This window comes from Canis lupus, chromosome 6, assembly GCF_003254725.2.
Source record: "Canis lupus dingo isolate Sandy chromosome 6, ASM325472v2, whole genome shotgun sequence".
NCBI classification, from domain to species: domain Eukaryota; kingdom Metazoa; phylum Chordata; class Mammalia; order Carnivora; family Canidae; genus Canis; species Canis lupus.
This window is the reverse complement of record NC_064248.1, coordinates 25,728,261-25,743,089: the sequence shown is the minus strand read 5'-3', so window position 1 is coordinate 25,743,089 and position 14,829 is coordinate 25,728,261. Positions and strand designations below refer to the sequence as shown.

General features: G+C 48.8%; 1 protein-coding gene across 5 annotated transcripts in view; it reads right to left on the bottom strand.

Moving 5' to 3' along the window:
- Nucleotides 1-14,312, bottom strand: part of TMC7 (transmembrane channel like 7) — a 62,116-nt gene extending 47,804 nt beyond the window's left edge. For 4 of the 5 annotated variants that reach the window (XR_003123968.3, XM_025416395.3, XM_025416396.3 and 1 more), the window contains exon 1: nt 14,170-14,312. Coding sequence is in view for 3 of the 5 variants with exons in the window: in XM_025416395.3 (XP_025272180.1) it covers nt 14,170-14,236 (67 nt within the window). In the remaining 2 variants the exon portion in view is untranslated. Of the gene's footprint in view, nt 1-13,362; nt 13,381-14,169 lie in introns of those variants that run through there. The other variant, XM_049110926.1, reaches the window with a different exon arrangement.
- Between the last annotated feature and the right edge of the window lie 517 nt (nt 14,313-14,829).

Here is a 14,829-nt window from a genome sequence, read left to right as displayed (position 1 = left end):
AGGCAGGAACATATATGCAACGTTGGGATGCCTCCATCTAGGTTCTGATAGGTGGGTCAGGTATGGTCTCTGTACTAAAGTAGCATTTAAGCTGGGGCTGAATAGAGGACATGAGCCCTGCGGATATTTGGGGAAGGGCATCCCAGGAAAAGGAAACAGCAAGTGCAAAGGCCCTGAGGTGGGTGTGTGTACAACATGCTTTAGTAAGAGCATGGAGGCCTACATGGCTAGAGAAGAGTGAATGAACAGCAGCCTCACAGGCTCTGTTGTTCCTGACCCCTGATAAGCCACACCAGCCTCTCTGCAATCCCTTTCCCTGGAGTCTAGGCTGGATCTGTGACTTGCTTTAGCCAGAGGCTGCAAAAGAAATGTTGCTCAGCCAATTCCAGCCCCAAGCCTTAAAAGGGCCTGGAAGTTCCCACTTTTGTGCTGCTGGGACCCTCAGGCCGTCGTCTAAGAAGTCTGGCAATGCTGCTGGGAGAGGAAGAGGCCCCAAGTGTCCAAGGATGAGAACCAATTCTGGCCAGTGAGAACCAAAGTCTCTGGCTCTGACCCCAGCGAGCTGTTGCAGCCAGTCCCCGGCCCTTGCGTCATCCTCAGCGAGCACTGCCATGGGCATGAAGAGGCCCATATGGAAGCTCCAGACCCAACAGACATGACACACAGCAGAGCAAACCATCTCTTCCATGCCCTGCTGATTTCCTGATGCACAGAATCAGCAGAAACAATAAAACGCAGAAGCCATCACGTTTAGTTTGTTGACAACAATAGGTAACTAGACTAGGGAGCATGGAAAAGCAGGGGTTCTAGAGAGATGGCTGGGGCCAGATTGAGTCAGACTCCGTGGGCTGGGCATGACACTTGGATGAGGCCAACTGGAAGCCGCTGAGGGCTCTGAGTGCATGCTGAGATCTGACCACATTTTAAAGGATCGCTCTGGAGACTGCCGGGCTAAGGATGGGCCCTACCACAGGGGCCAGCACTGGGCAGGGGGAGCCAGCCAAGGCCTTGCTCTCTGGATGCGAGTCTGACAGTGCAGATTTGTAACGTTTGCCTCTCTGATGAGCATATTCAGACACAACGGAACAGCTGTCCCACTGCAGATGACACACAGCCACGCGCCTGGAGCCCTGCCAGTTGCCAAGCCCAGGACTGTGAATCTCACTCAACCTTCCATTTCCCAGCTCAGGAACACCCTGAGGATATGCTACACTTCCTTTAGTAACAGTGGCTCCCTAGTGCAAAGGAGGGGGGGGGCAGGCGGGGGCCTGGAGGCTAAAGGGTCCAAGCCCTGGCTGGAGGCCACTCCTTCTGGACAGCAACAAAGAGCTCTTATGAACCACAAACAAAGGTCTTTGAAATGGAACAGCACCAACCAACTGAATCTTCAGCAACTGTAGGGTGAGGGACCAAGGGTTGGGGCTGGAGCCTGGGTTGGCTTGTCACCCACGAGCTAGGCCACAATGACCATCTCTGGGTCACATGTTTTTCTTCTCAGGAATGGGGTATATAATACCACAGACATCATTGGCGTGATCATGAGGGTGGCATTACAAACGACCCAAATAAAATTATGTAGGGTTTACCGAGCACTAACCTTGTGCCAGGCTATGGGAGGTATGTGTCACCACACTTACAACTCTGAACTACTCTTTAAATAGGATCACCCCATTTTACGGATGAAGAAACTGAGGTCTGGAGAATTGAAGGGCCCACTCACACAGCTAGTAAGTGCTGGAATTAGGAGCCTCTCACAGGCCTGCCAAATACCAAAGCTGTAGTCCTCACCATAAAATGATTCAGGGGGCCATGGATTTGAAAGTGCTTTGTGAACACTAAGAGAAATTATTTCATTTTTCCTTCATACACTCATATTCATATTTCACAACAGTCCCTGGTAGAACACCATATTTTCAAAATGGCCATCATCGCAGAGGAAGGAAGGATTATTCCTCTTCAGATGTTCGTGGGAAGCGCTTCATCTTCAAATAGAAGAAAAAAAAAACTCCAATCATACCTTTGAACGCAGGCCTCATTATTTTTATCTCACTAGGATCCACCTCCGCTTGTTTTCATACAGGACCAGACATTGGTCAAAGCATGACATCACCTGATTTCTCACGCCAACGTGCAGCAGTAGACAGAGAAGGCTTCACTGCCCTGGCTTTTCAATGGGGAAAACGGGACCCAGAGAAATGGTGGCTCACCCAAGGCATTGCCATCAAGACAAACTCCTGGTTTTGGCTTCCTAGACAGGTTTCATCATCTCTCAGAGCCTTGCTTTTCTCATCCTTAGAGAATAAGAATGTCTCATTATAGTTTCTGTCAGAGGTTCTCCTGAGGTGGCCCAGCTGGAGTGTCATCCCAGCATGGCCTCGGAGTGCTATGGTCCGTGTGTGGGCTGCCTGTGGGCTGTCTGCGTGGGAGGCAGGAGCATATATGCGACATTGGGATACGCCTCCATCTAGGAATGTCTAGAATCTGGTAGCAATTGGGAGAGGATTATTTAGGTGGGAAGATGAATGGGTAATTACAGGAGATGTGGGGGCAGGCGCGGGAATTAAGTACTTTTTTTTTAAGATTTTATTTATTTATTCATGAGAGACACAGAAAGAGAGGCAGAGACCCAGGCAGAGGGAGAAGCAGGCTCCATGCAGGGAGCCTGACGTGGGACTCAATCCTGGGACTCCAGGGTCATGCCTTGGGCCAAAGGCTCAACCGCTGAGCCACCCAGGCGTCCCTTAAGTACTTTTTCTGACATCTAGTATTCTTCTGGGTTAAGGACAAAGGTAGTCTCTCTGAGACTTAGAGCAGTGTCTTGCTCATGGAGAGCCCTCCATCTGAAGGAGGGGCAGAGGCAGGTATACCTGGACAGCATCCTTAGGTCCCAACTACCTTGACAGTTCTTTTCACAGGCCGTGAGATCCTCTACATTCCCAGGATGTGGGCACAAGCCAACCGTGATCCAAATGGGACTAAAACTACCACCAACTTCCTTCGTGTGCCTGCCAAGAACCTAACCCAACCGTATTTGGTGCTGGGTTCACTTCAGGGTTTTTCTTCCCACTCACAGAATCCTGGAAACTCCCGACAAGAAGGGACCTTCTGGGTCATCTGGTCCAGGCCTCTCGCCAGCCGCTGGGGAAACTGAGTTCTGTTTGACAAATTGTATGGAACCCCTCTCTGCAGGAGACTCTGGAGAGGAGGAAGGTTTGCAGATTTACTTCCTGCCTCAGTGAGCTTTCACTCACTCCTTCAGCCTTATCTCCTGAGAGCCCACCCCACTGTACTCATCCCTAATTCTATCCTCCTCCCTAACTGTTCACTTGCACCTTATCTCCAATCCTCTCCCTTCCCCAGTAGGACTGCAGCCCCCAGGAGAGCAGGGACCCCACCTCTCTTGCACTGCTGAGTTCCCAGATTCTAGCACAGAACCAGACACATGATGTTCAATAAACACCTGCTGAACGAACGGATGAATGAATGAATGAATGAATGAATCAGGTGTGTAGGGTACAGGCAATGTTGGCTCATCTACCAGGCAGACCAAAGCATGTGTTTAGCACACCAGCAAAGCAGGGGCATCAAAGAGTGAGAAAAAGGGACACCTGGGTGGCTCACCAGTTGAGCATCTGCCTTTGGCTCAGGGTGTGATCCCGGATTTGGGGGATGGAGTCCCACATCAGGCTCCTTACAGGGAGCCTGCTTCTCCCTCCACCTATGTCTCTGCCTCTCTCTCTGTCTCTCTTTTTTAAAAAGTGAGAAAAAGATTTAAGGAATGTAAGTACTGAATACCATTCTTTTTTATATGGATGATATTTTTTTTTTTCACAATTGAAAAAAAAAATTAGGGCAGCCTGGGTGGCTCAGCGGTTTAGCGCCTCCTTCAGCCCAGGGCATGATCCTGGAGACCCGGGATCCAGTCCCACGTCAGGTTCCCTGCATGCAGCCTGCTTCTCCCTCTGCCTGTGTCTCTGCCTCTCTCTCTCTCTCTCTCCCCCATGAATAAATAAATAAAATCTTTAAAAAAATTCTAAAGGAGAAAAAATAAGCTGGCAAAAAATAATGATTGGGATGTTGACCGTATATTATATACGGTCAACATCCCAATCATTCTTCCTATTTAAGGTACAGAATATATGGTCAACATCCCAATTAGAAGCCCTATTAGATGTGTGCTTTGCTGTTATGTCTCAAGAAATGATCAAATGGCTTGTGCATATCCCATTTGAGATTACCAATAAAGCAATGTATACACTGATTTCAGAAATTTTTGGGCTTCTTTCCACTCATATTCTTTAACATTGCTTTTATTTTGGATGTTAACTAGGGGTGGGGTACCCCAAGTAATCTGTGCTCACAGCTAACTCTAACCCTAACCCGAGGGCCCAGGGTCTAGGGCATCTAGTTGAAGCTGCTAGGACATCTCCACCAAGTGGTCCATGGCCACAGTCCTATGACTGCCCTCTTCCTGGAAAGGCGACACATCTGCCCATCCATCCATTCATTCAGTTGCTCACTTAAAAACATTTACTGAGCAACTGCTAGGTGACAGCCTTCAATATGACACACAAATTCCCTTGTCTTTATGGGAATTATATTCTAGTCAGAAGAGACCAATAGTAAACAAGCCAAGAACAATATACTGCAGATATTGAGAGCATGTGGAGGAAAATAAGGCATGGATGGGTTTGGGCAAAGCCTATAGGAAGGGAAGGAAAGAGCCACATGGCTATCTGGGAGAAGAGCATCCAAGGGAGAGAGAAGAGTAAGTGCAAAGGGCCTGAGGCAGGACTGTGCCCAGTCAGTTCAAAGAACAGGAGGGAGGCCAGTATGGCTAAGGAGAGTGATGAGTGGCAGGGTAAGAGTTCTGGGGAGAAACAAGCCAGACCACACAGGGTCTGTGGGCCATGGTGAGGACTTCGGCTTTTAGTCAAGAAAGGAGGGGAGCTATGAAGGGTTTTGAGCAGTGGAATGACATAATCTGACTCAGATTTAGCAAGAGCTCTCTGGCTGGCCCTGTGGCTATTTCTGTCCTTGAGCTGCACAGGTTGGCATGGCTATTTCTCATGCCAGGCCATCAAATGTCAGGCTGCACTGTCCTTTGGCAATGATAAAAATGTTCTATATCTGCACTGCCCAGTACGGTGACTACTAGCCATGTGTGGCTCCTGAGCAATTGAAATGTGACTGGTGAGACTAAGGAAATGAATTTTTAATTTTATCAGACTTTATTCAATGTCTATTTGCATAGCCCCGTGTTGCCAGTAGCTACTGTGCGTTTTTCTGAGAGGGGAGGACCCAAGGGCCTTGGGAGCCTCCTCTATCTGCCAGACTTCAGAACTGCCAGGCTGGGAGGACCTGTGTGAGTCATACCACCTGGCACCTGGGTGGGGCCTACGGACTAGCCGGGTCCAAGGCTTTATGACCAGATGAGTAAACAGTCTCCAAGAGAAGTGACTAACAAGGTAATCAGAGTGACGCTGGGCCCTGAACCGGAGTCTCCTGGTTTTCAAGCGAGTGGAGCATCCGGTGGCCTCTCTGGGGAGCAATCACTGTGATTCTCAGTGAGAATAAGTATCTGTCTGAGGAGGTGACAGATATAGTGGTTAAAAGCACAGCCTCCAAGGCCCACTCCTTGAATTCCAATCCCAGGTCCACCTGTTACCTTGTTGACCATTCCACCTCAGTTCTCCCATCTGTAAAATGGTGATAGTAGTTCCTGACATGACCATCTTGAGGATTAGATGGCTATTATATGCTTGGAAGACAGGTCAGGGATCCCTGGGTGGCGCAGCGGTTTGGCGCCTGCATTTGGCCCAGGGCGCGATCCCGGAGACCCGGGATCGAATCCCACATCGGGCTCCCGGTGCATGGAGCCTGCTTCTCCCTCCGCCTGTGTCTCTGCCTCTCTCTCTCTCTCTGTGACTATCATAAATAAATAAAAATTAAAAAAAAAAAAAAGAAAGGAAGACAGGTCAGCAAGGGGCAACTGAGTGGCTCTGTGGTTGAGCATCTGCCTTTGGCTCATAGCATGATCCCGGGGCCCTGGGATGGAGTCCCGCATCGGGCTCCCCGCACTTCTCCCTCTTCCCATGTCGCTGTCTCTCTCTGTGTCTCTCTTGAATAAAAAAATAAAATCTTTTTAAAAAAAGAAAAAAAAACAGGGACACCTGGGTGGCTCAGTGGTTGAATGTCTGCCTTTGGCTCAGGTCATGATCCCGGGGTCCTGGGATTGAGTCCCACATCAGCCTTCCTGCATGGAGCCTGCTTCTCTCTCTGTCTATGTCTCTGCCTCTCTCTCTCTGTGTCTCTCAGGAATAAATACATAAATCTTGAAAAAAAAAAAAGATTAAAAAAGAAAAAACAAAAGAGGCCAGAGAACGTTACTATTTCCTTACTGTTATCACCTGAGTCTCTATCACAACTATTCATCTATGCCATCATTACAGGAAGCAGCCATAATCCATAAATGAATGGGCATGACTGTGTTCTAATAAAATTTTATTTATAAAAATAGGAGGCAGGCTGGATTTGGCCCGTGAGTTGCAGTTTGGCAGACCCTTGGCTTAGAGACCCTTGGACCCTAGGCTTAATGCCTGGCACATTGTGCTACACATCTGGTTATTTGTTGATGAATCCAATGTACAGAAAGATTTTATATTTGTTGTGAGGGACCTTACTACAGACCAAGCTACTTCTTATGTGGAGTGTTTATCTTCCTTGGCCAAGACTTCTACAAAAAAGATTTCTAACATTTCTGGAAGCGACGACAAAAACAGCGAGACTTGAAGGAGCATTCGCCATGCACCATGATTATTATACCAAACCCTTTCTATACTTTTCATCTGTGATCCTATTTCTTTACCACATGGGTCCTTCTTCATTTTGCAATAAAGAAAGTTCAGAGAGGAATTCTGGCCAAGGTTGAGCCAAGTTCTGAACCCCGAGGGCAAAGACCTCGGAGTTTCTTTTTCACTTGGACACCCTGGCCATTAGCACGCTGCCTGGCACATCTTAAATCAAATAAACAACTGTCCAATGAACACACAGACACGCGGGTTCTAGAGTCACGACATTAATGCCCTTCTGTTTCAGTAGCTTGTAACTTCTCAGAGCCTCAGTTTCTAGGGGGGGTAAAATGGGCAAATAATACTTGGTGAGTTGCTGTGAGTAATTCAAGAAACTTATCCATTTGAGTCCAAAGTCAAACTGCTGACTAGGGCCAACCAGGTCCTCAGGAACTGGCTTCTGCTTGCCTGACCTCATCCCCACTAGTCCACATCGAAGCTGCAGCCTGCACCCTCCCCAAATACACCAACGTCATTCCCACCTTCACCCTGTGCTCTTGCTGGACGCCCCCCTGGATGCTCCTTCTACTGGATGCATTTCATATGACTGGTGCCTTTACACCCTTCAGCCTCGGCCCCAAAGTCCATGCCTCACAGAGACCTCTCTGACCATCTCAGCTAAGTCAGCCCTCTCCCTCTCTAGCTCCTCACCTGTTTATTTCCTTCTTGGCAGTTATGGCTGGCTATAACTACCCTATATCCCTCTTTACCTGTTCAGCGAGTGTCTCCCCCACTGGACTAGATGCTTCCTAAAAGCATGTCTCTCGCCTGCCTCTTTCACCACTAGGTTCCTCTCCTGGGTACTGGGTCTTGGTTCAGGCCGGCTCAGTTCCCTTCTCCCCGTCCTACTGGTGTTGGGGAGGGGGGAGCCCCACTGAAGGTCTGGGTGGTCTCACACTACCAACAAAGCTCCTTTAAAAAGAAACCAGATTGCAACAAAGCTTACAACACTGAAAAGTCATTTCCCCCTTTTATCCCTCTAAATTCTTCACTTCCTGAAAAAAAAAAAAAAAAAAAAAAACACAAAACAAAAAAAAGTCATCGAGGGCTTTTGGGCCTAATCTGGCCTGAGTTGCTGGGCAGAGCTCACTTGGCCTCTTCAGACAGAGGGGAAAAAACAACTCAAGTCAAATGGCTGGCTCGCCAGAGAACCATTGTGGCCTTTGGTGGCCTGTACAGTCTCCGGCTGCCTCGAGACCTGCAGAAGATCCCTCCCTCCCAGGAAACCTTTCAGGATGACAAGTAACCCTGATGTATGGCCTGAGCAGATAAGGACAACAAAATAAACCCTGCAGGATGAACGATAACTTGTCTTCCAGTTTAAGACAATGTGTCAGACTACAACAACCCAAATAGTTACTTAACATAGAACTAATGGTGTAACTCCAGAAAGTGCTGGTATGCAGCACATGAAATCATCAAATCTTATAATATTAAGGCTAGAGAAGGCCTAAGTAATAATAACATAATAATATAATAATAGCAACAGCTACCATTTGAGTGCTCAGTGCCTGCCGGGTGTGGCGCTAAGTCCTCAACCAGGGCACCTGAGTAGCTCAGTCAGTGAAGTGTCCGACTCTAGATTTTTGGCTCAGGTCATGATCTCAGGGTTGTGATGTCAAACCCCCGCCTTATCCTCAGGCTCTGAGCTCAGTGAGGAGTCTGCATGAGACCCTCTCCCTCTGCCCCTCCCTCCGCTGCTCCCCCACCTGCACGTTCTCTCTCTCTCTCTCCAAAATAAATTAATAAACCTTAAAAAAAAAACTTTCTCAGCAACCCTAGCAGATAGGGGGTATGATTATCCCCATTGCACAGGAAAGAAAACTGAAGGTCACAGAGGTAACAGGACTTGCTCAAGGTTACCCACCTGATAAATAGACACATTGGGATTTGTACCTGGGCCAGGCAGGCTTCATAAAAACTACTTCCAGATGTTCTATTTATCTTAAAGACAAAACAAAAAACAAACCAAGTCCTAGTGCCCCTCACAGAAGGAGTCTAAAGAGGCTGTTTAGTTTTTATCCCTTTACCCTTCCAAGTGTTCCTGCTCCAAAGGCCCAGACCAAGTCCCACCTTGTGGAATATGGGGTCAATTCAAATAAGTCACCCACCACCCAAAGTGGTGCCCTTTGAGGTGGAGAGAGGAGAGGTGAGTGGCTCTGAAACCATCCTAGAAGTTGCAATCCCATGTAGTCACAGCATATTGACAATCAGGTCATCTTGGTTGAGTCACTTGGGTTTCCCCAATGAACAATGGGGTAATAGTCACAGCAAACCCCCACATGAGGGTTAAGAGTCCTGGAGTTTGGCCAATCTTCAAAGAGTTAAGCAGAGAATGACCATATGATCGAGTGATTCCACTCCGAAATTTATACCCAGGAGAGCTGAAAACAGATGTCCAATCAAACACTTGTACACAAGTGCTCACAGCAGCATTTTTCCTAATAGTCAAAAGATGGAAACAATCCAAATGTCCATCAACAGATGATGGATAAAAAAAACTGCATGCAAAGGAATATTATCTAGCCGTAAAAAGGAATGAAGTCCTAATATGTGCTACCACATGGATGAACCTCGAATATACTACTTATGCTAAGTGAAGAAGTCACAAAAGGTCACACTATGGTATGAGTCCATTTCTATGCAATGTCCAGGACAGGTAAATTCACAGACAGAATGCAGATTAGGGGTACCCAGGGGCTGGGTGGAGGGGGAATCTGGGAGTGATAGCTTATTGGGCACAGGGTTTCCTCTGGGGGGGATGAAAATGTCTGGGAGCTAGATAGATAGTGGTTGCACAACACTGTGAATGTCCTAAATGCCACTGAATTGTATACTTTCCAAATGGTTGGCTTTGTTATGTGAATCATACCTCAATTTAAAAGTCATTGAATGCGTGCTAGATGATCTAGTATGAAGTACTTACCAGATGGAATATGGTAAACGTTTGATTGGGAAAAGTCACCAAGAGTCATTCCATTCGTAAACATGGAACATGCCAGGAACCATGGGGCTGAGGGGTCTGGGGGATGAGCAAATGCCTACTGTGGGTACTTGAGATAGGGCAGGGTCTTTGGCTCTTCCGGGAGGTGACATTCAAGCTGCAATCAGGCAGAGGAATAGTGACTGCAGGACCTGAGAAGAATAACCCTGGAAGAGACCAGTGGGTGGCTGGAGCCAGGCGGGGAGGAAGGGAAAGCAACAGGGATCAGGAGAGGTAGCCAGGGGCTGGCTCACAGGGGCAATCCTTTCTAGAGGCCCTGGGAGAATGTGGTCTTCCAGATTTTACTTCTATCAGAACCTTCCCTTAGAATGGTGGAAACTGAGACAAGTCATTGTCTGAACTTGGGTCTGTTCCATTCCAAAATCCCTGCTCTTAAAGATAATACATCTCAAGAGAAGCAAGAATACAGCTCAATGGACTACACTGGCCAGTGGGCCATGTGGATACAGAGCAGGGACACAGAGTCCAGTCTGTGAGAGGAGAAGCAGTCAGGGAAGGCTTCTAGGAGGAAGTGACACCAGATTGAAAGAAGGAATATGCCTTATAATAGAATAAGGTAATGAATGGCACCCATGGCAGAGGGAACAGAAGGGGCTTCACAGGCTCTAGAAGCATCATAGGACCAAATCATGAAAGGCATCCACTCAACTAATATTTACTGAAGGCCTACTATGCACCTAGCACTGGGGACATGATGGTGAGCCAAACAGGCCAGCTCTTGTCCTCCTAGTAGGCTTATCATCTAGTAGGGAACAGAGGCATTAATAATAACAGTTAACACTTTGATGGTCCTGTGGCAACCAGTCTCCAGTCTCCAGTCTCCTGTGGCTCCCGGTGATCCTCTCCCCCTAAAATACCCTGACATTCACACCCTTCCATGGGTCCTTTCTACACTGAACAGGGCTGGCCCACATGACCAAAAAGATATTGCAGAAATAACAGGGTGTGATCTCCAAGAGCAGATGATAAAAGACCTTAATGGCTTCTTCTTTGCTCTTTCCTGGATCAGAGGCTCCAGAGAAAGCCATGTCCATGGGGCACTTAAGCAGCTTCGGGGAAGTCCACACAGAGAGGCTTCCTGCCAACACCCAGTGTCAATTTGCCATCAGTATGAGCAAGCCATCTTTGAAAGGGATCTTCTGGCCCCAGGCAAGCTTTCAGAGGACTGCATCTCTGGCCCACACCATGAACTCAACCTCGCAGGAGACTCTGAGCCAGAACCAGATACGTCATCCCCAAATTCCTGACTTGCAGAAACTGTGAGATAAGAAGTGATTATCACTGTTCTAAGTCTGTAAGTTTGGGGATAATTTGTTACATGGCACAGATAACTAATATAAGTACTTACCAAGCTTTTTATGTAATTAACTCTCTTAATCCTTATACTGACCCCTTGAAGTAGATACTATCATTACTTCCATTTAATACATAAGGAAACCGAGGCACGAAGCACTTAAGTGCCTTGCCTAAAGATAAGAGCAGTACACAGAAAATGAGGATTTGCATCTAGGAATCCACAGTCCAGATTCTCAACCTCTATGCCATAGCTGCCAGTGTGGCTTTGGGTACACTTCATTCACCCATTCATTTATTTATTCATTCAACACATATTTAGCATCTACTAAGTGCCAGACGCTTTTCCAGGTCCAAGGAGAAGAAGACAAAGTCCCTGCTTTTCATGGCATCCACATTCTACAAGGAGAGACAGCTAATAGACAAGAAAACAATCAAACCAGGTGACTTCAGATGGTGGTAAGTGCTCTGAAGAAATAACCAAGGGAATCAGTTAGGAGAAGAGAGAGAGATGGGGGCACTTCTTCAGACAGGGTGGTTCCAGAGGTCTGCCTCTCTGAGAGGACATTTGAGCAGAGATCTGAAAGGAGGAGGAAGAAGCTTCCATAGGAAGATCAAAGAGAAATGTAGCCCGGGCAAAGTGAACAGCTGGTGCAAAGGCCTTGAGGCAGTAACTATATGTTGGAGGAATGGAAAGGTAGTGAGGATAGCTGGAGCTGTACAGATTAAGGGAGGGTCATAGGTGATGAAGGTCTAGAAAGGTGGGCTGGGATAGAATCACCAGGCCTTACCAGCCACCACAGAAAAGTTTGGTGCTTAGTCTTATTGCAATGAGAAACCACTGGAAAGTTTTTTTTTTTTCTTTTTTAAATTTTATTTGTTCATGAGAGACACACAGAGAGAGAGAGAGAGAGAGAGAGAGGCAGAGACACAGGCAGGCAGAGGGAGAAGCAGGCCCCATGCAGGGAGCCCGATGCGGGACTCAATCCCGGGACTCCAGGGATCATGCCCTGGGCAGAAGGCAGGCGCTAAACCGCTGAGCCACCCAGGGATCCCCGGAAAGTTTTAATTTAGGAGGGAAATGATGTGATCTGTTTTATCATTTACAAGGACGTATATTTCCCAATCTGTAAACCAGACGCCCTTTGTCTCCAGCCCTGCTCCAACTTTCCTCCAGCAACCGTCCTCCTGTGATGCCCGTAGAGCAGGCCACCATTTACAAAGTACAATAAAGTTACAAACGTGCTCCCTTCTGAGCCTCCCAAGACGTTCTGGTAGATACAAGGTCATAAAGCATCATTTGTCCGAGGGACAGGGAAGACCTTTTAGTCAGAGGGGTCAGTTAAGACACTCCTAAAAAGATGTTAAAGAGTCTCCTTTAACACCCAGCAAAAATCCAAGATACATGAATCCCTTGCCCTCTATTATGGGAAACCAGGGTCAGCAACTTAAATGTGGATTGTGCTCAAACAAGAGGAAGATAAATGGAAACCAGCTAGAAAAATACTTGAATGGCTATCATTGAAAGGCTGAAGTGGGGCAGCCCCAGTGGTGCAGCGATTTAGCGCTGCCTGCAGCCCAGGGCATGATCCTGGAGACCCTGGATCGAGTCCCACTTCAGGGTCTCTGTATGATGCCTGCTTCTCCCTCTGCCTGTGTCTCTGCCTCTCTCTCTGTGTCTCTCGTGAATAGATAAAATCTTAAAAAAAAAAAAAAAAAAAAAAGAAAGGCTGAAGTGGAGCTGGTGTCAGCACTTAATAATGACCTAGAAAATAATAAGCATTGATCGGAATTGACTGCTGTTTTCTGACTCCTGAGCAACTTCCTGGGGTTTGGATCTCTCTAGATATCTTTCTTTTTCTTCTAGACATGGAGAACACTCCAATCAGAGAGAGTCCTGATGCCCAAATCTCCACTCATGGTTTACTGTAAATCCTTGCAACAAAACTTCTATCCTCAAACGGAAATAAAGGAAACGCTGCTTATAAAACTCACAGCAGGGTCCTGTGTTTTGTTAGGGACAAATGTAAGATGGGAATGCTCTAAGGAAGCCCGCCTAGGTGCTGCCAACTAGGTGGCAGCTGTACAGGCTTCTGTAACAAACAAACAAACAAACAAACAAACAAAAAAATCAGTGTTTGCAGGATACTGTGAGTTTTACTCAGTAAGAAAGGACAAAGATGGGGATCCCTGGCTGGCTCTGTGGTTTAGTACCTGCCTGCAGCCCAGGGTGTGATCCTGGAGTCCCGGGATGGAGTCCCGCGTCAGGCTCCCTGCATGGAGCCTGCTTTTCCCTCTGCCTGTGTCTCTGCCTCTCTCTATGTCTATCATGAATAAATAAATAAAATCTTAGAAAGAAAGAAAGAAAGAAAGAAAAGAAAGAAAGAAAGAAAGAAAGAAAGAAGAAAGAAAGAAAGAAAAGAAAAGAAAAGAAAAGAAAAGAAAAGAAAAGAAAAGAAAAGAAAAGAAAAGAAAAAAGAAAAGAAAAGAAAAGAAAAGACAAAGATTGTAACGCTTGGCTGGCCACCATTCATTGTGCCCATGTGCCAAGCCCTGGGCTAGGTAGGCCCTTCACGTTACTTTCCTCGCAACTGATGCCCCGGCATCCTCGCCCCATTTTACCGCCGCAGACCCAGAGGCTCAGAGAAGGCAAGCCGCTTTCCTAAGATCACACAGCAACAGGCGGCCAAGGCAGAGCTGGTTTGTACCAGCAAAGCCTCAAGGACTTGGGAGGCGGGCGCCTGGAGCCAAGGAGTGGGGCTGCGGGCTCTCCCCCGGTCCTGGGTGCTGTTAACAGGGAAGGGGTCCCCAGAGCAGGAGCGGGGGGGGCGGGGGGGAGGCGCTGCAGCGCGCCGCGGGGGCTCCCACGCCGGGGCTCCCACGCCGGGGCTCCCGCCGGGAGGGGCGAGATGGGGAGCCCGGGGTGGGGTGGAGGGGGGTAGGAGGGGCCGGCTTTGCGCCCGGAGCGGGCAGGTGGCGAGCGGCTGGGCCCGCGCCCCCGCCTCGCTCCCGCCGCCCTACCTGGGTGCGCGAAGGGCTGCCCGCTGCGCCGGGCCGGCGGGAGCGCGCGGGCACCGGCCTCGCTCATGGCCGCGCCGCGCCCCGGCCGCCAGGACCCGGACCCCGCTCCCGCCGCCGCCGCCGCCGCCGCCAGCTCCCGGAGCCGAAATTCCAGGTTCCGGCGCGGACGTCACAGAGCCGGGGGCGGGGCGGGGCGCGGCGCCGAGGCGGCTCTCACTCAGCCCGGGGCGCCCCCGGGGGCGCAGGAGCGGGAGCTGCGGGGGCTGCGGGAGCCCCGGGGCGCGCTGAGAGGCTCCCCCGCGCGGCCGAGACGCGGGGCGACCCAGCCCCGGGGGCTTCCTCAAATGTCACGACGGTTATTACTTCAAGTAACTGAGACTCTGAACAAGTGTATCTGGGGAGTTACCATTTGGGTACAAAAGGGGTTGGGGGGGCGGGCGGGGGCATCAACGAGTATCTGTACCCGTTTGCAAATGCGCTCGGGGAGCCGGGAGGTGCGGGTGCAAGGGGGGGGACCTCGCCTATGATTCCACTGCGTATCCACGTTCCCTCGCTCCTCACATGCAGCCACGTCCAGTTTGAGGCCACGAAAGTTCATTGCCGAGTAGAAGTAAAAAGCAAAAATAGGTAAAGGTAGCTCGGTGTGCACGTGTGTTTAAG